At 49.1% G+C, this 24,653-nt stretch overlaps 2 protein-coding genes across 4 annotated transcripts in view; one reads left to right on the forward strand and one right to left on the reverse strand.

Annotated features, from left to right (window-relative positions):
* Positions 1 to 24,653, reverse strand: part of LOC144790943 (uncharacterized) — a 225,330-nt gene that overhangs the window by 65,225 nt on the left and 135,452 nt on the right. The gene's annotated exons all lie outside the window — the stretch shown is intronic.
* CCDC74B (coiled-coil domain containing 74B) overlaps positions 1 to 24,653 on the forward strand; it is a 235,322-nt gene that overhangs the window by 54,887 nt on the left and 155,782 nt on the right. For all 3 annotated transcript variants that reach the window (XM_078667780.1, XM_078667781.1, XM_078667779.1), the window contains exon 3: positions 11,059 to 11,103. In XM_078667780.1, coding sequence (XP_078523906.1) covers positions 11,059 to 11,103 — 45 coding nt within the window. The remainder of the gene's footprint in view (positions 1 to 11,058; positions 11,104 to 24,653) is intronic.

Genomic DNA, 24,653 nt, shown 5'->3' on the forward strand with positions numbered 1-24,653 from the left:
GGAACCTCATGACTGAGGCATCCCTTCATACTCCCTTAGTCCCCTGTCCTTTACACAATTATGGACAGACATTATGGACAAAAGTCCCGCCTCTCACCGCCTCTCACTTCCATTGGCTAGCTCCATAAATGGAGGCTAGCCATTGGAAGTGAGATCTATCGTTCAAACAGCAAGAAGTGAGATGTGGGCTGCCCTGCCTCTGTGTGGGTGCGTGTGGTTCTGGGTGGGTGTGTGTGTGTGTGGCTCTGGGTGGGTGTGTGTGTGTGTGGCTCTGGGTGGGTGGGTGTGTGTAAGGGGGCTCTGGGTGTGTGTGTGTGGGGGGGGGGGGCTCTGGGTGCGTGTATGTGTGTGTGTGTGTGTTGGGGGGGCTCTGGGTGTGTGTGTGTCTCTGGGTGTGTGTGTGTGTGTCTGGGTGTGTGTGTGTGTCTCTGGGTGTGTGTGTGGCTCTGGGTGTGTGTGTGTGTGTGGCTCTGGGTGTGTGTGTGTGGTAGTAATTGCTGTCTGCTGAGCTCGTCCGTAGGGTACAATAGGTCTCACATTGCGAGAGATTAAGCTAATGGCAATGTAAATGACAAAACCAACACATAAATACAAAGTTTGTCATTTACAATGCCAATACCTCTAACTTTTCCAAAGGCTAAACCATTGCATTGTAAATGCTTGTTTATTATACGGGGGTGACAGGAGACCCTATGGCCCTCATACTACTCGACGTGGAGAAAGCATTTGATAGGGTCTCCTGGAAATTCCTGTGGGCGGCCCTATCAAACTGTGGGATTGACATACACTATTTAACAGCAGTCCAACAGCTTTATGTAAACCCCAGTGCCCACGTTTTAATCAATGGGGCTTTATCTGAAAGTTTCGCCATTACGCGGCGTACAAGACAGGGCTGCCCTTGCTCGCCCCTCCTTTTTGCTATCTATATTGATGTGTTTATTAATAATTTGGAAAATAACAACTCAATTCCCTCAATTCAAGTCCGTAACGTAGAAACTAAATGTCTGGCATATGCTGACGATATAGCTATTATCACAGGTGACCCCAATAATGCCATTAAGTGGATAGAACGAGAAGCCCATGCTTTTGGCAAAGTTTTGGGCTATAAACTAAATCGTAGTAAAACCCAGATCATTATAAATAATAAAATTACGATGAAAGATCCAAGAATAATTAATAAAGCAATCTACCTAGGCGTGAGTATTGATGCTAATATTGCAAACATAGTTGACGATAATCTTAACCCTCTCATAAGTCGCACCAAGAAAGTCCACATTTAAAGTCCACATTTATAAAGCGCACAATCACCCGTAAGGGTCTCTAGGCGCTGGGGGCCGTCGGGAAGATTAAGCGAGCTATTGCCCAGAGTCACATGGTGCTGGGCTAACCTGCCGCCGGAGCCGGGGATCGAACCGTGGTCCCCAGATTCCAGCGTCAGTCAAGAAACTACTGCGCCTACATAATCTACAGCTCACTATTGGGGGGAGAGTTAATGTCGTCAAAATGCTATTCTTCCCGAAGTTTCTCTATTTTTTTCGTTCAATTAACCTTGAATTCTCCGAAACAGTTTTTAAAAATATAGATAATTTGTTTTCACGTTTTATATGGGGATATCACAAGCCACGAAGAGCACTCAGGTGGCTTACTTTATCTAGAGATCGGGGGGGATGGACATTACCAAACTTTAAACTGTATTATTGGGCAACAGTGCTGAGATACAGCGCATATCTTTTAAAAGGAGACATAGACGTCCATAATATTCCCACCCCGCAAGAACTTATTCTGGGAGACGGCTGTGCAGGTTGCTTATGGCGGCACTCAAACGATGATTACTTTAAAAAAGTGAAATTCAAGACTATTTCTAGCACTATTAAAGTATGGCGGAATGTCAAAAAATTAGTTGGTTTAGGCCGGTACTCTTTCTATACACCTATAATACAGAATTTGGATCTCCCGGAAATATTTCAAGATTTAGTATCAAATAGATGGGCCGAATTGGGGATAAAACAACTCGGGTGCTTTTTTTCTGTGAATGGTATAAAGTCGTTTGAGGAACTAAAAACCGAATTCAAACTATCTAATAGAGATTTCTTCAAATACCTCCAAGTGCGGGATTTTATCTTAAAGAAAGGGGGAGGTCGCATTAAATTTCAACCGTGGCAAACTATGGACAAATTACTATCCATAAAAACCCCTAAAATTGGCGAGATATATGCAGGGCTTAATTTACTTATGCCAGACGATTTGGAGAAACATATGGTGGCATGGCAGAGTAGACTTGGCATCTCTCCATGAACCTCCTTGGAAGCCTTGGAGATGTCAATATCAACCCTAATGTCCATGAAACTCCAAGCACAATTTTATAAAACATTTTTTTCACTTTATTATACCCCAGACAAATTGGCGAAATGGGGGAACGGATTCAGGACACACTGTCAGAGGTGCTCCCTTCCATCAGCAGATTCAACTCACATGTTTGCTACGTGTCCTTTATTAGGGAATATTATATCGACAATCTCTGACTTTCTTTCCAACCTCGCACAATGCCGTATTAACATATCAACTGAAGAAATTCTATTAGCTATGTCGAACATATCCCGACCCCATTCAATGCACGGGCTTATCTTCGTTGCTATGGCTGTCTTCAGACTGTGCATTGCGTCAGCCTGGATAGATCCATTAGCACCATCGTTTGTAGAATGGAGAACTAGGCTGTTTGCAACCTGCAACCTAGAAGTAGCCATCTATAGAAACAAAGGGAGGACAAAGCGGAATAAGGGCTTGATGATATGGGCACCCCTGTTTGTTTGGATGCATGAGGACTGAAATGTTTGAATTGCTTAGGTCTTATATCAAATGTCTCTCTTTCTATGCTTTGTCATAGTTTGTTAGCTTCATGTTCACTGAACAAATGTATATATTTTTCTCCATATTTGTTAAAATCAACAATAAGTTAGATTTTGCTACCTGTTCTGCAGGGGTGGGGGTGGGGGGTAATGATGTTCTATAAAACTTAAATGCAAATAAAAATTGTTTAAAAAAAAAAATGAAACTGTCATGCCCTCCATGGTTTGGTTCCCTTCTGTGATTTGTTTCATCATGCACCCTTACTTCCAGAGGTCCCAGTCACTCTACTGTCCTGGGAAGATACATCTAGTGATTGCCAAGCGCATCCCTCACTTATTCAGTGAGACACTAATAAAAGGTATCAAGTTGTCATTTTCCGATGGTGAACAGAGAACTCTCCTTACTCGATGCTTGGCAAAAAAAGCTGATGACCATTAGAGTGCAGACACCTGAAGGAGCGATGCCAGGAAAATGTGTGCACCATAAAAGCAGGAATGTTGGCATAAACCTCTTTATGTCACTCATACAAAATGTGAAGGGTGGAATATTTACATAAAGAATAATCACTGGCAATCGTTCGGGGTACCATTCTAACCTATCTTTATTCACCCAGAGTGCCACTCTAGACAAAGGCCACCTAATGCTAATCATTACTGATCCTGTTCCTCATGGGAACAGTACATCCCGAACTTCCAGGTGAGGTCTCCTCCAGAAGGTAACACAGGTGATCACCAGACTTTTTCAACCTTCTTAGGCCTCATCAGTGAGGTATAGCTTGGATCCTATGGCACAATGAGCAGCCGATCCACATCTGGGCGTAACCTCATTCACAAAATGATGGAAGGAATGCTTGGCAACCGCTCTGCGTAGCAATGCAGCCCATTTATTTTCACCCACTGTTCCACTCTGTGTTTTGTGGAATTCCCTAAGTGGCCATGGGTATGCCCAGACATGTGTTCCTTGCTCTGTGTTCCACTGAAACCAATAATGCACCGTGGTACAGTGGCAGACTCTAAAGTACTGGAATATTTCATTATTTCCCCTTTATTACAGCCTGTAAAAATGACGCCTTATAAACCAATATAATTGAAGAAATGTTTTACGCTGGCTGGTATCAGTTCCAAATTCAGCCCTAGCTCTGAACTGTTTTTCTCTCCCATTTACTGCACATTCAGATACGTTGCATATTGGATATTCTCAACCTTTTCCACTACCCACAATTATCCTTTCCCAGTTCCCAGCCTTCATGATGAAACAATACATCCCACTTCACACACACATATACATTCCAATTTATCATACGTTTGGTTCTAATTCAAAGCTTTTTGGCTGACACAGTCCAGTCAGACCAAACCCAATCTTGAGTTTCTTGCGTTCCCGATCTGGACCTAGGCAGTTCGACTCTGCTCTTCCTATTGGTGCATGACCAAGACTGATTTGCATATGGCTTGTTTTAATCTAAGGTGTCCTGGTGAGGAAAAGAACGATGAGTTGGAATGTTACCCTTAGTGATTGCAAGGGGTTAGACAAATTGCAAGCATTCTATTCATCACCTTTTGTATGAGTGACTAAAGCTGTTTATGGCAACACTCCTGCTTTTATGGTACATACATTTCTTTGGCACCACTCTTTCAGGCATCTGTATACTTTTTGTGTTTGATAAACCGCTGTATATACAATAGTGAAAGCAATACAAATTATTCTGTCGTGCACTGATAGCCAATGTGGTTTCTTTCTGCCTGATATAACTGAGTCAAGAGAGTCACAGATCACAGAGTTGTCGAATTTCCGCGTTCCGGATCTACTGTACCTACATATCACATTTTTTCAGTGCAGCCAGTTAGACTGCACTACCATAGTCCAATCGTGGCTGAATTACAGCTTTTATCACTGGTATCATTAATTTGTTGTCTAAAAGTGGTTGGAGGGCTCAAAAGCAGCTGAAGTTGAAGCACAGAGGACGTGGTTACATTGGCTACCAAAGTGATAGGACTGAGTTTGAAATCAGGCTAGATTGCTAAATTGGGACTGAGGAAGAAGGTGCTGTGTCCAGTTCAAGTCAGTTATACAGATTTTAGGTGATGTCAGAAGTATTTCAGTTTTGCTATGATTTAATTTTCAGTAATTCATAGACATCCACCATCTGTTAGCCTCAAGGATCCTAGTTAGAGGGGTAGATTGGTTTGTTTCTGGTGACAGTCCAAAAATTAACTGCTTATCTTTAGCTTTCAAAAAAATGGTTGTACCCAGTAAATGTTAAAAAGCGATGGAGATCAAATTGATCCATAACAGATTTCTATAACTGAGGATTAAAAAAGAGGCAGAGAAACTATTGGTTTTCTATTGTAAAAAAATAAATACACCAGGCTAAAACGTTTGATCTGAGCCTTGTATCACACAATCGTTCAAGTAGGATTATGTGCTCAATTGTATCAAATGCGGTAGAGAGGTCCAAGAGAACCAAAGCTCCAGGACCGCATGCATTCATCATCCTTCACAGGTCGTCAAGAACAAAAACTACAACTATCTAAAAGGCTGTTTTCTTCAATAAATTCTGAAACTGGTAAAAAAAAAATGCAGTTAGTCAAACAACTTAGATAAGGAAGGGAGGTGAGAAATTGACTGGTTATTTCTGGATATGTAGGTTTTAGAGAAGTGTTTTTTTCCAATAATGGTTTGATAGCAGCACTTTTCCAGATACCATCCGGGACTTTGCCAGTTTCAGGTGAGTTAGAAAAAAAAGAGATGAATTTCATTAATCGTGCCAAAACATAATTCTTTCATAAATTTTGCAGGTTAGACATCGAGATGGCAACCAGAGAAGCAGCTTTGTATAATTGCATCCATTAGATAGGATTATAAGGCTGAAGAAGAATTGTAAAAAAACACATATGGTCGATTAAGCTATTGCACTTGGGAATATTGCAAGGGCTAACTAACTACTGGGTCCATCTCAATTTCATGTCTGATTTCTTACAGTGTTCTCGGTGGAAAAAGAGGAAATTGGGTGTCCGAGAATGGTGGTCGGAGTAATGTGTACTTGGCTAAATTAAGGGGGCTGGGGTTAAAAAAACATCTTTAGGGAAACTGGGACATTACGTAAACGCTGTGAAAAACAGGCATGACTGATCTATATATAGTATGCCTTGGATCTATTTTAAAACCTGGGGGCTTATTTACAAGAGGCCTGCGTCGCTGGAACACCGCTTTGTTTTTTACGCTCTGATGGCACAGGCCTCTCAATCATATCTACGAGGCGACGCAAAGCCACCCTGCATGGCTTTGCATGGAGAAGATGTGGTCTGACGGCTAGATTGCCGTCTTTGGACCTGGGAAACCAAGGTTTGAGCCTCTGGATCGCGTCTACTTCCTGTGATTCTGGGCAAATCACTTAATCTCCCCGTACCTACCAAAAAAATGAATGTGTCCTTGTGTAATGTAACCGGTACTCATGTAAAGCGCTCCAATACCTTAGGGTCGAGTTTGCGCTATATAAATCTGATAAAAGAAATAGAAAATGCCCTCATAGATATGGAGAAAGGCAAGGCAGTGCTCTGCGCTGCCTTGGCTTACTCTGCGTAAAGGAGCCATTCCATGGGTGTTGCTGTGGGTTTTCCCACTCAACACCCATGGATTTTGATGCTGCCCCAGATTTACAAAGTCATATAAACCTGGGGCAGCATCAAAACCATACGCTTCCCCAGAGCAGGCGTAATGAGCAGAAATGTTTTCATTTCACCTTGTTTTTTCCTCTTTTCATGTGTGCTGTAGAACGTGAAAAATGCCTCCATGGATTGTTTTTGTGTAGGAAGCTGCCCCTTCCTACACAAAAAAAATCCTGCCAACAACGCAGACACCCTTGCTCCACTGCATTAGCACTAGGAACCAAAGTGTGCGCCAGCGCAGGCAGAAAGGACAGGAATGCATCGTATCTCGTAAATACGGTGCAGTTTGCTCTGGGTAGGCGTATGGTCTTAGAGCTGCCTCAGGTTTGCGTGATTTTGTAAATCTGGGGCACCATCAAAATACATGGGTGTTGCGTGGGAATACCCACCGGAAAGGCCCAAGGAAAGCCTTGCGCCACTGGAGCGTCTACAAAAAGTGTAGCTCCGGCGACACAGGCCTCTTGTACATAAACCCCCAGTTTTTTTAGGTCTCGCTGATCCAGCGCGCATGCGCTGTCAGCGAGACATTTAGTAAGCCGCTTTTGAAAGTGCTTCCAAAGCGGCGACCAGTTTACCTGCACGCGCACAGCACTTTTTTCGTCGCACGCGTGTGCACAACTCATGTTTTTTTAAATGTATTATTTTATTTCGTGGCCCAGTTGCATGACCAATGCTTGTTTGCTTGGTCAGTGTCTCGCGTTAAATCGCGCTGCTTTCACTTTCCGCACCCTCCCTCCCTCCCACGACGACCGACTTCAACTTTTCAGGTACTTTCTTTCTTTCTTTCTTTCTCATAACTCTTACAATTCTTGGACCAGACAGGCCTTGAAGATCCCACATCTCCAACAGGGGAAGTAAGAACCAGAAGTCAGATCTGTGCTGCAGTGATCCTGGCATCATGTATTCTACTACAGCTAAGGTGACACCGGAGCATTCCAACTGGCACCTGTAGGGCAGCTGCATGGGCGGTGCCACATGCCTTCGGCAGAATTTACTCTGTAAGTTTTTTCTCATGGTGATGCTAAGGGAGGTTGCAACTTTCGGATCTTGAACTGACTCTTGACAAGATGATACAAGTGGTGGCGTAATGACACCAGCACAAAAGCGCAGTCTCTGCCAATGTGTGCCCTAACACTAACCAACAATTCAAGCATTCCTCCCTCCCTAGCATCTTTCTCAGCAGAGACTAAAGCACATTTCCCCCGTACCTGTAATGGGTCACTGCGCGTGGCCAAGCGCTGCATGTGCAGACGTATCTCTTGACATGCACGAGCTGCAGAACTTACCCCTTGCAGACGCTTCTTTGGATGTGTGGGCATTCACAGTGCGTACTGCCTTACGTGCTCAACTACACCCTGTGGGGCCAATTTAAGCCCCTAAAATATTTTCCCAAAATAAGAGAATTTGAAATCCATCACTTTTTATGCTTGAAGCATTTTCTTTTTTAGTATTTTTTATTAGTATTTAAACAATGTCGTAAAAACATGCCCAGTACACAACGGTCTACTTGTAAATAGCATTCCTGACGTTTATTGTATTCGGCCGGTCCTCTCAGTTTGTCAGCAGCCCCGAATCCGCCCCTTCACCCCTCCAGATGGAGAGGGGGCTGGGGTTAATTTGCTTTCCAGGCATTATGCATCACCCAGCTCGGTGACCTTTTAGCGGGGGACGGGGGTCTCCTGGAGGGGTCGGCCTCCTCACAGCTGTTCAAACTCGCCAGACAGAGCTCAGTGTTGGGAGTGGAGGAAAGGAGGGGGCTTTAAACCCGAACACGTGTTCATGTGAGTGGGTTCCATGACAAATGATGTCAGTTTATTTTCTTTTTGTAATTTACTTCATCGTACATGTTGTGGTTCTTTTTCCATGGCCATTTCGGCTCGTTGTTTCCCCTCCCCTGCAGCAGCTGCAGCGCTGCCTGCTCAGCCCAGTTTCCATCTTCTGTTCCCTCTATCTTCTTCCCTCCCGTGTCTGTCTCTCCAGTTTCATCCTGTCCCCATATAGTCTCTCCCATCCCTATCTACATATCTATAGTCTATCCAGTGTTCTCTTTTCATTCACTCCACCCTATATCTCTCTCCTCGTCATCCCGTGTATCCGATGTTTACATCTCCTGCTTTCCCCCCGTTTTCAACGTCACCCCGTGTTCTCTCCATCCACCTCTTACCTCCCTCGTCCTTCTTCTCTGTTCATGCCCACCCTTTCGCTCGTCCGCTTTCCTATCTCATCCAATATCTCTTCTTCTCTCTGTGCCCTCCACAGCTCATACCCTCTTGATGTTCCTATCTTTCATTCACAAACCGGCTTGGCTGACGCCTACACACTCATTTATGAGCACAAAAATGGCACGCACCCAGTGGCATAGCCCGTATGCCCTGGGATCTAGTGCAGGGAGGGACACTGGCCCTAGCTGCTGTTTTAGCTGTGAAATACAGCAATAACCATTTGTTCAGTGGGGCCTTCCGGGCCCGGGTGCCACTGCACCTGCTGCACCAATGGAAGCCACACACCTGGGAACCTGCAGCTCAGAAACATTCCTAGCTATTCTTGCACAAGCAGCTCAGCTCCCACCTATGCGTTATCATAGAACTGCAGAGCCCAGTGCTCTAATGTGTCTAGAGGCCTGACTCAGGAACCCACCAGCACAGGAGTGCCCCCTCCCACATCTGTGCAAACATGCTCAGCCACAAATTACCAGGGTATCAGTACAGGCCTGGACAGTCCAGGTCTAAACAATAAATGTACATAGGCCTAGCCCTATAGAACCCGCTATGACTCTGGCCTCAAGGGCGTGACGCAGACCACCGCGGCGCAGGGTGCACCCATCCCCCGAAGAGCCCCCATTCACCTCAAGGCCAATGAATATATGTGAGATTTAGGTGCCCCTTATCACCTTCTGCGGGGAGGGGGGTATCATTTTGCGTTATGCCACTCACAGGTACTGCCAAGCCACCATCCGTTTTAACGTAAAAAGGGAACTCATGTGTTTCAAGAACGCTAACCTGACAGCATCACAGGTGTGCTTAGGTACAGACATATGGCATAGACGGCCGCGGGTCGTTCCGAGTTTGCAACCACACAGCAGCTGGCAGCAAATAGGTCGCCCATTAAGAAAACTATATTCAGGCATTAGTGTGCATGGCTCAAAGTGCGCCTCTACAAATGCAACCATCTGTGTTACTGTGCATGCCACTCTGGGGTACATCCAGGGCTTTAAGTAGGTTGAAAAACCTCTGTGTGTAAGGGGGGGGCACTCTCAAAGGGGCGTGGCCAGTATAAATAAGGGCGTGGCTCAAACCACTTTTGTTAGAATTCTGTGCTCAGTGCCACCTGCCTGGTATTTTGCTACTTCTGTTATTGCCCCCACATATACAATACAAGTAACATTACAACTACAAGCCTGGACTTTCAGCTTTGTCGGAGGTTGTTAGTTGCATAAGATAAATATACTACATGCATGCATACAACTAAGGCATCGTTGTATATAATGTTGGAAATGCTTTAGTTCTAGCATTGGCATAGCCAATAGGTCTCACCTTTAGGACCTTATAAGTGTTTAGTTATGCAGCACAATATCCTTGGTGCAACAACATCAACTGTTGCATGGCTAAACACTTATAAGGTCCCAAAGGCGAGACCTATTGGCTATGCCAATGCTTGTTTTTTTAAGTCTGTGTCATATTCTCTGAGCCACTTGCACTCAGTCCTGCGTAGCTCTGGTTTAAAGGAGGCAAGTTCCTTGAATAACCAAGGATTTTTTAACTGGTTTATTTAATACCCAAGTGATAGAAGCGGCAAATGCTGATAACAATTGGGATCGTCAGGCACCTATTTAACTGTAATATTTTTCTGTATTTCCGTGGCTTTCTTCATAGTCTCAGAAGCTGAAAATAATCTGGGGCCGCTCGTCTACTCTAATTTTTCAAGAGATACTTTTATTGTTGAAAGGCAAGTTGAGCGCAGAAGGATTAAAGACATGGGTTTATCGGCTTTAATGCCTTCAATATTGGAGAATATTGGAACAAGTAGATGGCCTGCCAAGGCAGTTGGTTCATCAGAGATCAGTGTAAATTTATAGAGACTGATCATTTCATTAAACTAGGATGCTTGCATCGAGGTAGTATTCTGTCATAAATGTAAATAACTAAATAGCATAATATTTTTCTTACAGAGTCATAATTAACAAAGTTCTTCATAAAAATGATTTCATGAAGCTGGGGATGCTCCATGTGGGTGGTACGCTATAAATAAAAATAATCTGATTGTTTAGCCTGCAAAGTTTGAACCAAATCATCATATGATGGGCAGTTTAAACAATTAAGTATTTTTAGGTGGGCAGAATCACATAAATTGCCGTAAAACCACCTCCAAACTAACTTTCCCTGTCCACTTGTATAGTTTTATAAGTATGTACTATTTAAGTGAATATTTCCAAACCTTTAAGTGAGGGTCACGTGTAAGTGATGTGTTTCAGTGTTGCAAGGTATTTGTGCAAGTGCAAACATGCTGACTTTAATTTCGAGCATAACTGTGTTATATTTGATTTCAGATCTTCAATATCAACTCATTATGAACGAGAAGCTGTCAGAGAAAGGTACTGTATGCCTATGTAATGTTTTCCCTGATCATGCTGTAGGTTATAGCAACCCTGGTCTATATGCACAGGTTCCTCCAAGCGCTGTCAACCTCTGAATGCCAGTGTACCAGTCAGGGGTGGAGCCCACTCTTTTACTTTATCCAGGTAAGTTTTGTTTTTCTGGTTGTATGATGGATGCCATTAAAAGTGCTGGGATGATGAGATTTGAATTGGTTTCGGCACTTGCGGAAAGTGGAATGGAGATTGCTAGAGAATGCTTTAACTGTGTAAAACAAATTCTGTAGACTTGCAGCCCCAAAAGTCATCCCGATAGCTTTGAAAATGGAAGCAAGCTTTAAGAGAAATCGGAAAGTATATGTATGTAATGTGGGATGTATTGTTTTATTAAGGATGCTGGGGACGGGGAGAGGGTAATAGTGGGTACGGGGGCAAGTTAAGAATATCAAATCTGCAGCTTATCAGAAGGTGCACTAAAAGGAAGAGGACACTGATCAGAGCCAGGGGTGAATTGGAACCAATACCAACAAGGGCAAACCATTTCGTCAATGACATTGATTTCCAGTTTTGTTCTCTCTGGAGCCAATACCAACCAAGTGGCTGTCCCATTTTAAAAACGTATATGGGGAGAATGATGAGGTAACCCAAGATTTTTCAATGGTCACCCTAGATACCACACCAATACGCTTTTATAGTACAGAAGTGGAGAAAGCTATTCTGGCCACATCCAAACACAAGGCGCCCGGCCCCGATGGGGTGCCAGCTGACTTCTTTTTACACTCCCCGAAGTTGTGGGCAGAGGTATTGTCTAATGTCTTTAACGCTGTTAATAGTAACCCTACACCATCTTCCTGGGACATTTCTACTATCGTCCCTATTTTTAAAAAGGGTCAGCGGGATGATCCCGGTGTTATAGGCCCATATCTCTCCTAGATTCGTCAGTGAAGATCTTAGGCAGAGTCCTCTTAGCCAGGTTGAGGGAAAATGTTGAGAACTGTGGGGGCCTATCTGAGATCCAGTATGGGTTTAGAGAAAGGAAAGGTACAATGGAACAATGCTCTAACCTACACTTGTTGATCTCAAAGTATACGGTGGCTAAGGAGGGGTCACTATTTCTTGCATTTATGGACCTCTCCTCGGCCTTCGATTTGGTGAATAGGGCCAAGTTATGGATGACACTGTTGAGGATGGGGATTGACGAAGCGCTAGTAAGATTTATGGCCTCCCTACATCAAGAGTTGTTTGCGGCTGTGCGGGTTACTAACGAGGGTAGGTGTACGTCCCTCTTTAAATCCCTGAAGGGGGTAAGGCAGGGATGTATTTTGGCCCCCCTGCTGTTCACCATTTATATCAACGGGTTGGGTGCACATCTGGAGGAGAAGGAAGCCGACGTTCCGCGTGCAGGAGCTGTTAAGATCCCAGCGCTCCTGTACGCGGACGACGCCGTGCTAATTGCGCACACGGGTGTCGGCCTCCAACGCCTTTTAAATGCTTTTGGTGCATTCATGGAACAGCTTGATTTAAAAATAAACGCTAGTAAGTCGCACACCATGGTGGTGGGACGTGAAAGCTGTAAGAGGAGATCTAAAACCTTCACGTGTAGAGGGGATATGGTCTCGAGAGTTCCCACTTTCCCCTATTTAGGGGTTCTGTTTGACCAGAAAGGAACTTGGCTTCCTCAAGTGAGGGCGAAGAGGTTAGCGGTTATTAGATCATCAGCCGCGCTCATTGGCTTTGCGGGTAGGTTGGGTGCTAGGCCAATGGAAGCTCTATTAAAAATGTACAAGAGCAAACTAGTCGCCATCGCATCATATGGTTCTCCACTCTGGGGCTATGTTAATGTGGAACCAATCCAGAGAGCGGAGAATAAATTTATACGTACACTTCTCTCCCTGCCGCAGTCAACACCAACCTACTCTATACACATGGAGGTGGGTTTAGATTTTCTTACGGATGGGTTGAACATGGCCCCACTGATTTTTTTTTTTTTTTGAGACCAACGGTCCCAGATTTTATTTAATTTCACAAATCAAAACGTAAAACAAGCCAGTAGATCATACAATGTCATAGAAACGACAATCAGTACCCAGTCGGTAACATTTTCGACATTTCGGTCGCATATAGGTGAAAATAAACAGTAGCCAGGGAAGATGCTTTAATCCGCAATTCTCAGTCTCAGGAGAAATCTTAGGTTGCAGTGCCTGCAGCGTATGTCACTGCAGAAGGGCCAAAGTGTTCATGATAGTCAACAGCAGTTGTTCCAGGCTGTGTTCCCTGGGTGGCACGGACGATGTCAGAGACAGGAATCACATCCCACATTACCATATGGGATACAGGGCTATAGACGCATGATCATGGCAATATTGAATAAACATTGAAGAAAAGTGAAATGGAACGGGAGAAATCAACATCATCATGAGCGCAGCAGAAACAATGCCAACTGCCAATCAAGAAAATAAAGGAGAAAAATAAATAAATAATAGGGAAATAACGAAAGTAGGAGGGGAAACACATCAACAACAATCGGACTAGTGTTTGCGTGTACAGCAGTGTATCGGTGACACTAATGTTTTATGTAACGCTGTATGTGGACAGTGTGGGGACGGGAATGGTCGTGGATTGAGGATCGCTGCGGCCATGTGGCGGTAGGGGGGAATAATAGCAAACAGACTTTGTCGGGCGTTGCCCCAGCGGCCGGGGGGGGGGGAGGCACCTCGGGGAGGGGGGGAAACAACAGGGGGGGGGAGGGGTCTGACTCCGGAAATGTAAGGGTGACGGGTCTATCCCCGCTCCACAACTAAGCGTTCATGTGATACCAGCCTGGATACAAGCCTGATGGTATGTAGTCAGAGTAGTGTCCCACTCCTGGGCAATTGGGTACATTCGAAGTCCCGCCGTCTCCTCTCTGTGTAATGTCACCCTCTGCGCTAGCCCAGTTGGCGAATGAGCGACGCCAGTCCACCGGTCGCGGGGGGCATTATTCTTCCAGCATTTCGTGATGAGCCGCTTGGCTGTTATGAGCCCCAGGTCCCAGAAGCGTGCCTGCAGTTTGGTCTGCTTGGTCCTCTTGTAGAGCCCCAGTAGGCATGCCTCCCACGTCTTAGGAAGAGTGTCGCCCGTGGCTGCCGCTAATGTGTCAGTGACCGCCGACCAGTACATGGTAAGGTGAGGGCAACTCCAGAGTGCGTGTAGCAGATCCGAGTTCAGGAGTCCGCACCTGGGGCACGCCGAAGAGGCAAGGCCGAAGTAGCGATTTAGTTTGTCCGGGGACAAGTACGCGCGGTGTATTATGTAATATTGGATGATCTTAAATCTCGCATTACGAGGAATGTTCCTTGCGCCAGCCAGCACTGCGGCCCATTGTTTGTCCGACCATTCACTACCCCGGTCGGCCGTCCACTTCTCTCGCAGTCGTTGGGAGGAGAACTGGGTATGATGGTGCAGCGCCTGCGCCAGCCAGTGCACTAGATGGGAACCATCGCCCATCACGTGCAGGTACTGTATTAACATATGTGTGGTCGGTTCCTGAGTCAGATCTCCCCACGTCCCCGTCAGTACTCGGAGAAGCTTAGCGTGTGTCAGGAACTGCCCCGCCGGTAGACCTGTGTCGGCGGTCAAAGTCTCAAAGGACAGTAGCTCCCCATCACTATATAAGTCACCTAGACTGTCCAAGTCCGCCGCAGTCCAACTGCGTAGCACGGATGAGGACATCACGCCACTCCCCCAGGGGGTCCCCAGCAGCGGCAGGTTCGGGGCATATGGCACCGTGCCTTTAGTGAGTCTGAGGCTTCGCACAAAGCACTGTCTTGCGACAGCTAAGTAGAGCTGGTCGGGAGACCGGCCCCGCGTCAGGGGGTGGAAGAGCGTTAGCACCTGAGTCAAGGTCAGGGTAGTGTCTTCCGTGGCCGTGTCCATCAGGTTCCTGCCACTAAGCCAATAGGCAACCCACTGCAGTTGAGCCGCTAGGTAATATAGTTCCTGATTGGGAACCGCCAGGTCTCCAGATTCCGTAGCCGCGTAGAGGGTCCTCAATGCAACCCGGGGGCGCCCTTTATTCCAAATCAGGCGCCTGGTGAGGGTTTCCAGTCCCTTGAATATACGCGTCGGCACATACACCGGAAGGTTAGCATAAAAGTAGAGGAGCCTGGGGAGCATTATCATCTTTGTCAACGCTACTCGAGCCGGCACATTCAGTGGGAGGGAGTTCCAGAACGTGACCTGGGCCGACAACGAGGAGATGGCTCTCACGAGGTTGCCCTCTAGGAGATCAACAGGGTCCCGATATACGAGGATCCCTAAGTACCGGAAGACCGTCGGGTGCCACCGAAGCTCCTCGCCCATCATACGCACTGCACATTGCGGCATAGTTTCACTGAACGCATAGACCCCTGATTTTGACCAGTTGACACGGAGCCCCGACATATCCCCGAACACCCGAAAGATGTCTGTGAGTGCCACAGGTATGCAGGCGAGGTCCCTGACCTATAACAGCAAGTCATCGGCATATAGAGACACCGAGTGTGTCCCATCCGCCAGTGGGATGCCCCAGGCGGCTCCGGAGGTCCGGAGCAGCGCTGCCAACGGCTCCATCACGAGCGCGAATATCAGGGGAGAGATGGGACATCCCTGTCTGGTGCCTCTCCCAATCCTTATTCTGTCGGAAAATAGCCGCCCGGTCCGGACTCGCACCTCGGGCGCTTGGTACAGGAGCCCCACCATCTGGATATAGGCGTCGCCCAGCTCATACTTTTCGAGCACCTGGAGTAGAAAGGGCCATTCCACCGAATCAAACGCCTTTTCCAGATCGAGTATTATACACCCTGAGCATGGCCAGTTGGAGATCGCATAGCGTTGGACTCTAAATAAGCGACGTATGTTGTAAGACGTGCTGCGGGTGGGCACAAAGCCGTTCTGGTCAGAGTGCACCAGTGTGGGAACTAGGGGCGCAAGCCTCCGAGCCAGTGTCGCTGCCAAGATCTTGTAGTCTGTATTAAGGAGCGCTAACGGTCTGTACGATCCCAGCTCGCACGCTTCCCTGCCTGGTTTCAGCAGGGAGATCACATTGGCCTCGTTCAGAGACGGCAGAAGTTCAGCTTCTTCAAATGCCGCCTTGTACACTCGTAACAGTTCCGGTATTAATAACAAGGAATAGGCCTTGTAAAACTCGGCCGGGAGCCCGTCCGGGCCCGTCCGGGCCCGGCGCCTTGCCATTAGAGAGGGAAAAAAATCACCTCCCGTAGCTCCTCACCAGTAAGAACCGCTCCCAACTCCGCCTGTTGGGCGCGAGTGGCCGCAGGTAGCTGCAGTGTCGCTAGGTAGTCTGCAATTTCCACCTCAGTGGCTCTCAGTCGTGAGCTGTACAAGGACCTGTAATGTGCTGTGAACGCCTCGTGTATCAGCATTTGGGTGAAGACTTCAGCGCCCTGAGTCGTACGGATCGACAGCACCGACGCCGATTGTGTATCCTGGCGTATCAGCCACGATAGGAGTCTGCCTGGCTTGTCACCGTGTTGTGGGTGCGTGCAGAGTGTGCCGCAAAATTAAGGTTTTTCAGCCTCTCCATCAAAAGGGCGTGATCTGCCCTGGCTGTAATCAACTGGGAGTCATCGCCCTCCACCGCTTCCCGCTCTTTGTCTAGTAAAGTCGCCTCCGCAGTCATCAGATCCCGTTCCACCTGTCCCCGCAGGCCTGCCTGCACACCGAGACAGCTCCCTCGGGTCACTGTCTTAAAGGCGTTCCACTCAATTTTCGGGGACGAGGCAGAGTCGCCATTGTCCTCAAAGTATTGTATTATCCTCCTGGACATCTCCTCCCAGAATGGCGTATCGAGTAAGAGATCCGGCTGCAGGCGCCATGTGGGCACAGGCGAGCGTGGGCGCCTCCACCCGTAATCCAAAGTGTGTGGGTTGTGATCAGAGTGTGTCCGCCCCAGGTAATCTGTTTCTGTCACGTGAGGAATCAAGTCAGGGGACATCATATACCTGTCTAATCTGACGTGCAATGAGTGGGCCCCAGAGAAGTAGGAGTATACCCGGGCGTTAGGGTTCCTGACTCGCCAAGCATCCTGCAGGTTCCACTGTGACGCCCAATCAATAAGGGCCCTGGAGGTTGCTTGGGCTGGGGCGACAACCGCCGGAGGAGACGAGCGATCGAGGGAGACATCTAGTACGCTGTTATAATCGCCACCCAATAATAGAGGCACGTCAGACCAAGGTGCAATCACCGTCGACAGTCTCGCCAGGAACCTCCCCTGTTCGACATTTGGCGCGTAAATGGAGGCTATAACTATCTGTTGCCCGTCCAGTCTGCCCTGTATGAATACATAACGCCCCTCTGCGTCAATGTTGCTATGTGTCAGTGCAAATGGAACCCCCGGCCGTACCCAAATCAGGGTCCCGCGCGCAAACGCTGAGAAGCCTGTGGCATATACCTGCCCCCTCCATCTACGGCGAAGTGTGGCGACCTCCGCGGCTGCCAGGTGGGTCTCCTGCAACAATGCGATCTGTACTTGATGTCTTCTAAGATAGGAGTACACTTGATATCGACGTGAGGGTGTGTGCATGCCCCTGACATTCCAGGTACAAAATTTAACCGTAGTCATCACAGTTTCCACATCTCCCAATTACCCTCACACCCCCCCCCCCCACTCCCCAGCTCGCCCCGGCCACACAAGCACAACAGCAAAAGCCAATGACCAGGATTTCAGCCCGCCACCCCACACAGATACAGGGACATAAACCTTGACATGTCAGTGTCAACACTAGTCTCAAAAAGAATACTAACCGAACCATAATGCCAAAAGGGAAACAACGAAACGTGTCGTCGCCCAAACGCTCAAATGAGCTCAATTAATCCGTGAGTTCAATGGGGGGGTGACAGAGTATGCAAAACAAGCAGTGTACGATAGTTCACCAGGCTAAGAGAGCTGTGGTGTCTCCCCTCCACGGGCTACGAGCCAAAAGCCATCAGAAGTCAATGTCAGTGTTCACATCCTGGGCCAAAGGGCCCACCGTCCCAGAACCGGGACACATGGCTCCGGAGGCCCCCACTTTCACCCCCCGAGGGACACTCACCTCTAGGGGTCCGGCCACCCCTTAAACACTGTGTCACTGACGTACCGCAGACAGTGTAACCCCGACCCCCCCTCTGGCAGCGGGAGTAGCTCAGGGTTCACCAGGGTAGGGAGGCGGGGGCAGGGCACGGGCCCCGAGGACAGTGCCAATAGTACTGTCTGAGGTCTTCAGAAGCCCCGGTGGGCTCTCCAAGTGGGCCTTCCAGTGTGGTTTACTGCCTCCTACGTGGCGCCATCCGCTGTGGTCCGTCCAAGAACAGAGTGAGGGAGCTCACTACGCTATCAGGTCCGCTGTTTGGGGTGTGACATCCGGTAGGCCCTCCGTTACCTGTTCATCCGGCAATCCGTATAAGTATTCATCATCCTTGCTCCCACGTGATCTGGGACTGGCGTTGGAGATCAGGATAGGCGACTGTGATCCACTGAGCTCGGCTGCCATCCGGAGGGCGTCTTGGTGTGCGCTCAGTATTTGTTTTGGTGTGGGGCCTATCTCTTTGTCCGCTGTGGACGACCTGGCCAGCGAGGGGCGCCGGTGCCTCCGTCTGCGGGCGCCGCGGTTCCCGCGCTGCCCTGGCGGTGCGGTCCCACGACCCGTATCGACTCCAGAGTCTAGCCAGGCCTCAGCTGCCTCAGGAGTGTCAAAGAAGTGTGTCTTATCTTGTGCTACCACCCGGAGGCGTGCCGGAAATAGTAACGAGTACTTGAGAGCCAAACGCCTGAGTCTCTGCTTCACTGCCATGAACGAGTGGCGCTGCCGCTGGACTTGTACCGTTTAGTCGGGGAAGAACATCACCTTTGCATTGTCCACTTTAATGTCTGACAGTTTCCTGGTTTCGCGCAGGATGGTGTCCCGGTCGCGGTAGTTCAGCACCCGCATAAGCATAGGTCTGGGGTTGGAGCCCTCCGGGGGTGGACGGGATGGCACCCGGTGCTCCCTCTCCACTACAAAGTGTGGTGACAGCGTGCCCTCCGGTAACAGTTCGCGGAGCCAGTCCTCCATATGTTCCGCCGCTTCCCTCCGCTCCCAGCATTCCGGCAGGCCCACTATGCGTATATTGTTCCTCCGGGCACGCCCTTCCGCATCCTCCGCCCTGTCCTCGTGAAACTCCACTCGATTGAGGAGGTCACGTACGTGCTTATCCGTCTGTACCAACTTGGGCGAGGCCTCCGCCATAGTCTGTTCCAGGACCGAAGTTCGTTCGGATAGTTTCTTGTGGTCCGCCCTGAGGTGTGTCAAGTCCACTGCCACCTTGGTCTCCAGGGAAGTACGGGTCAACTGCATGGACTCTTCCAATCGCTCCATGGACGCCAGCATGGTGTCCAGTTTGGAGGCTGTCTGGTCAGCCTCGGGGTTCTTCGCCATCTTCCCCTTGTTTTGCGCCCCTCCGGTTCCGGTCCTCGCTCTAGTCCCTCCTGACATGGGACTGGTCAGCACCGCAAGGCGGCCGGGACAGCAGGCCCCCACGACCAGCACTGCAGGGTCTTGGGCGTGTTGGTCACGGGGTCCGGCACTCCGCGTCGCCCACTCCGGACGTTGTATAACTGGTGAGGAGACCGCAATCTCGCCAGGGCACCCGGGATCCCGCTCAGCGACACCGCCCAGGGAGGGTACAAAGGTTGCGCCGCAGTTGGTGTAGGAGCGCCTGTGCGCTACTGGATGTCGCTTCAAATGGCGCAATGGTGGCTCACCTCCCGGTAGGCCGCGTATAGACTAGTCAATCCAGGCCACACGGCCGCTCCGGCTGCCCTTGTTCCTCCGGGTTCGGGAGGATCAATCCGTCTGGGTGGCACAGGACAACACCAATGGCGGTGCAGGGCGTCGTGCCCCTCGGCGTGGGATGGATCACGGGGCGCTACGCGTGATATTCACGGGATCCGCACCTGCGTAGTCGAGTTCAGCACCCTTGGTGTGCACTGCGCCACCATAAGTACGGCGGAATCGCCTTCCAGCAGGGCTTCACGGGTGTGGCTGTGGCTGCTGCTAAGTGTGGGCCGGATCCCCGGACTCGGGCCAGGCCCGACGCTGGCTGGAAACCACCCCAGGGTAGAGAGAGGACAGGGGCCCAATTCGCTCGAGGGCGCCGCCTCCACCGTCTTTGGCAAGGGCTCTCGGGCAGCAGGGTCACTGGTGGCCCCAATCGGTGCGGTGCGGTCCTGTCCTGTGCACCGTGTGGCCCAGCGGGGTGTCCCTGGCACAGCCGACTATGTGGGCCGATGCTCCGGACCCGAGTGGCCGAGGACGTCAACTCCGTCACTAAATGTAGGGGCTCCCGGGTAGTGGGGTCGCTTGAGGCACCAGACGCTGCGGTGCGGTCCTGTCCCCCACCTCGTGCTGCTCGGGGGTGGGTGTGCGCGGTGCGGCCTACCTCGAAGGGCCGGATCCCCGGGCTCGAGTAGCCGGTGCTGCCGGCCGGAAGCGGGCCCCGGCCGGGTAACTGCTGGGGCTCCCGCCGGCCGGAGGGTCCGTGTCACCAATCTCCCCAAAAGTCTCTCAGGCGGCGGATCTGGCCCCCGGGCACACTCGGTGCGAGTGTGGGCCGGCTACAGTGAAAAATGCCGGAGAAATGGCTCGTGGTAGGGGAGCTTCACTCGGAGCTCAGCCCGGGCACGTCCGTCTACATCGCGTGCTAAGCCACGCCCCCAACATGGCCCCACTGATCTTTTGGTTAAAGACTTGGCTCAATGATGATCTACCATTGAACCATAAGATTATGGCTGACGTCTTATCCTTAGATCATTATAAAAAAAATCCCTTGGCTGCTTATCTGGCGAAGGCATTTTCAGATCTGGGGAGACCTGAACTTTTCACTGCCCCCCAAGATATCAAAGTTCGAGATATTGATCTGGTCAAAAAGCACTTTATGGAGAGGGCGAGAGCATCACGTGAGGAAAGGGAGCCCGTGAAACCCTCAGTTCGGGGTCATTATTTACTTGTTAACTCATTCTCCTTAGCACCGTACCTTGGTTTTGTCACAATCCCATTCCACAGGTTTCTTTTAACCAAGTTTAGATTTAATTTGTTACATTTTTATTTATGCTCTTTTAAAACATGGGAAAAACCGGAATTAGCCCCACCCTGCAGCTGTGACCACTTTTCATTTCAAGACACTATGCATTTTGTTATGTTCTGTGGGTTTTATTTAGAGCCTAGGAAAAAATACCTGGTACCAGTTATGAAGGAGGCGGGTTTCACACAGGTGAGACCGGCGCTGCTCTATCTGCAATCATTGTTTAACCCACGCATTACCTTTTGTATGGCGAATTTTTTGGTTGCTGCAGCTAGGATAAAAAAAGTACACTCACTAGCCCCACCGTTATCCCTTTTTTAATTTTTGGTAGGCCTAGTTTTGTGTTAATGTATTAATGTATTAATGTATCTGATGGAATGGTTATATTTTAATGTGTTTACAACGTCCTACAAATTCCCTGTATGAAATGTTCTTAATTTCTTTGTATGACTTTAAATTAAGTCGAATAAAGATAATTTGACTTGACTGACTGATTTCCAGTTTTGTTCTCTCTGGAGCCAATACCAACCAGGGCAAACCATTTTGTCAATGATATTGATTTCCAACGTTGCTGTCTCAGCCTGTTGCACATGAGGTGACAATAGACTGCATTGAGAATGGCAGTGTGTTCTTCCAAAGATCCCCTACGGAGGTCATTAAACAAACATGTCCCTGTTCAAGACTCCAGGCTGAGGCAAGCTGCATGAATATGGAGTCTTCCTACCCATCCCACCATCACTGATCTCGTGGTTCTCAAAATCTTACCCATCACCTACCTATCATCAGATGTCCGAACTAGACAGGAATGTTGTTACTGGTTATGGTCCCAAGTCATAAGAGCACCTGAAAGATTCTCTCCCGCCCTGGCTGCACTGGCCCACCTCAGCAAGTACCGGACATTGGCTCTGTTTCACACACTAGGCTTGCCTCAGCTGGGACAGGGCATGTGATGCACACAGTGAGTCTGGCTGGCACATGTGGAACTCTCAGTATCCCTCCCTACTTGCCCTATATATCCACTGTTTGTGTCCAGCAGTCCCATTACTCAACCATGTTGTATGTCCTGCCTGCCACCAGCGGTCCTGACTCAGAAAAGCATCTCCCACACAGTGGCCTGCACTTCGGCACATCTTGGCAGTGGCAGGTACCATGTCCTTTGTTTGACTCTTTACCAATGGGCATTTGAGTAGCAGCTCAGCTGTGCCCAGATCAGCCCTGTACATTCACAGCTGAAGTCTTGTGCTATGTAAAGCGCTCTGATACCTGATTTGGTTCGAGTCTAGTTCGCGCTATATAAAACTCCACAAAAAAAAAAAGTCACAGATTATATTGCCTTTAGGTGCGTGGCTGCAGTTCAGCATGGTTAAAAGTTAGTTGTTTATGGGAGAGTTGCATAGAGTAGCATGTTATAGAATGGAGCGTCGTAGAGTGGAGTGTCGTAAGGTGGAATAGGGTGGAATGGCATTGAGAGTAGCGGAGTGGAGTGGAGTGGAGTGGCGCAGAGTGCAGAGCCATGCATTGGAGTGGCGTAGAGTGCTGTGGAGTGGCAGAGTAGAATAGAGTGTTGTGCAGTGGGGTAGAGTGGAGTAAAGTGGCATAGAGTGGGGAAGAGTGTCAGAGTGGTGTGGTGTGGCGTGGCGTGGAGTAGAGTGTCATAGAGTGGGGAAGAGTGTCCGAGTGGTGTGGCGTGGCGTGGAGTAGAGTGTCATACAGTGGAGCGGCATAGAGTGGAGTAGAATGTCGTAGAGTGGAGTGACCTAGAGTGGGGTAGAGTGGAGGGGTATAGAGTGGGGTATGTATAGTGTGGTAGCTCATTGCTATTATAGACACACATTTTCAATTAAAATTACCATTACATTGCACCCACATTCAGATTTACTGATAAAACTATACAGCTCTCAAACGATAATATGTGGAAATTGGCATTGCCTCGTGTACTAATTTGTTTTGATCATATTAAAAGATTTGTTTTCACCACTCTTCAGAATTAGAAAAAAAAGTGCGCTTCTTTTTGCTTTCCTAATTCCGATAAATTCTGAAATATAGTCTGAAATATTTGTACAGTACAATTACTGCCATTTACATTTTGTTGTGTGCTAGAAAAAAATAACATCCTACAGCCTTTCCTTTCAGCCCCCAGTATACAGCAATATTCCTCTCACTTTGCAGTCAAAGAAAGAAAAGTCAACATCAACCTCCCTGGAAGACCGAGCCAGGCATTTGACCTCTGTCTTTCATTGCACAGCAAATATGACGGGATAAAAACAAAATGTAAAGACCTTTTTATGGGGGGCGAGGCTTGCAGCCGAGCATGGCGGCAGCTTAGAGGACGAGCTCCGTAGTTAGAGCGGCCTCTCCATAAATCCGAGCACCCATCCGAGTGACTAAAGGCCTCTATCGGGGTGGACCCGACGCCCGGAACCGGGCGGTGTCGGTGGCAGTGATTCCGTTTGTAATCGAAGGCCGGGTGGTGGAGTTATCCCTTGGAGCTCCTGAGGCCTGCACGACGGCCTGGATCCGGGGACTACAGTATCCGAAGAGCCCACGGGAAGTGCCGGTGGCCGGGGCAAGCCCGACCGGAAGTGCCCGACTATCGGGAAGCGGAGCCGCTGCGATCTGCAAACCAGCCGACAGAGAGTACCGGGGTGGTTCAAAGGAGCGGACGCGGTACCGGAGGTAAAGCGGAGGTGTGAACCCCGTAGAGTGTGGCCGGACTGCGGGCAACGAGACTCCGATAGTGGCGCCGCCATACAGTAAGTGCCGCCATTTTCAGGAACGGCGATCAACATATGGGGCAAGTGGGACCTCCCCGCAACATTGGAGGGCAGTGAGGTCAAGTAGGCTGAAGGACACAGCGGCCCAAGGAAAGAAAACATCGCCGGCTTGGAGGGGGACTCCCGGAGCCGACTCTAGCCACGGGCGGGGCCTCGTAATCTCCCCGGCGCCGCAGCACATGAGCGTGGAGGGGGGCATCGGGTGCTCGCCGCCGGACCGGACATAATAACTCTGAGCTGAGCTACCTCACCCGGACATCGTGGGTGTTGGGCGACATCGGCGCTCTGGGGGGAATAAAGCCGGCAATTGAGAGGTGGTGAAGAGGACCCCGGTGACCCGTCGCACAGTAGGATCCGCAAGTGTTACAGCACATCGACCGGCAAATAGCCCCGAGCGGACTTTGGGGCGGCGATGACTGCCTGGGGGAAGTACATAATACTGCCTTCGGGTGGCGGTCTGCAGAACTTCCATGAACAGCCCCGGGACCCTATAAACGTTGGCATCTCATCCTGACGTCTGAGTGCGCTGAGGGAGTTACAGGCGGTCACCTACTTGGTTGTGTTCTATTACTTGAGCGACTGAGCCGGTGCTGTGTGGACACCTGGGAGTCGGCGGGTTGGGGTGAGCGGTGACATACGCCGGCCTCGGCTAGGACATCTAAGAGAGCCCAGAAATAGACTCACCAAAGTGGATGC

This window comes from Lissotriton helveticus, chromosome 11, assembly GCF_964261635.1.
Source record: "Lissotriton helveticus chromosome 11, aLisHel1.1, whole genome shotgun sequence".
Classification (NCBI taxonomy): Eukaryota; Metazoa; Chordata; class Amphibia; order Caudata; family Salamandridae; genus Lissotriton; species Lissotriton helveticus.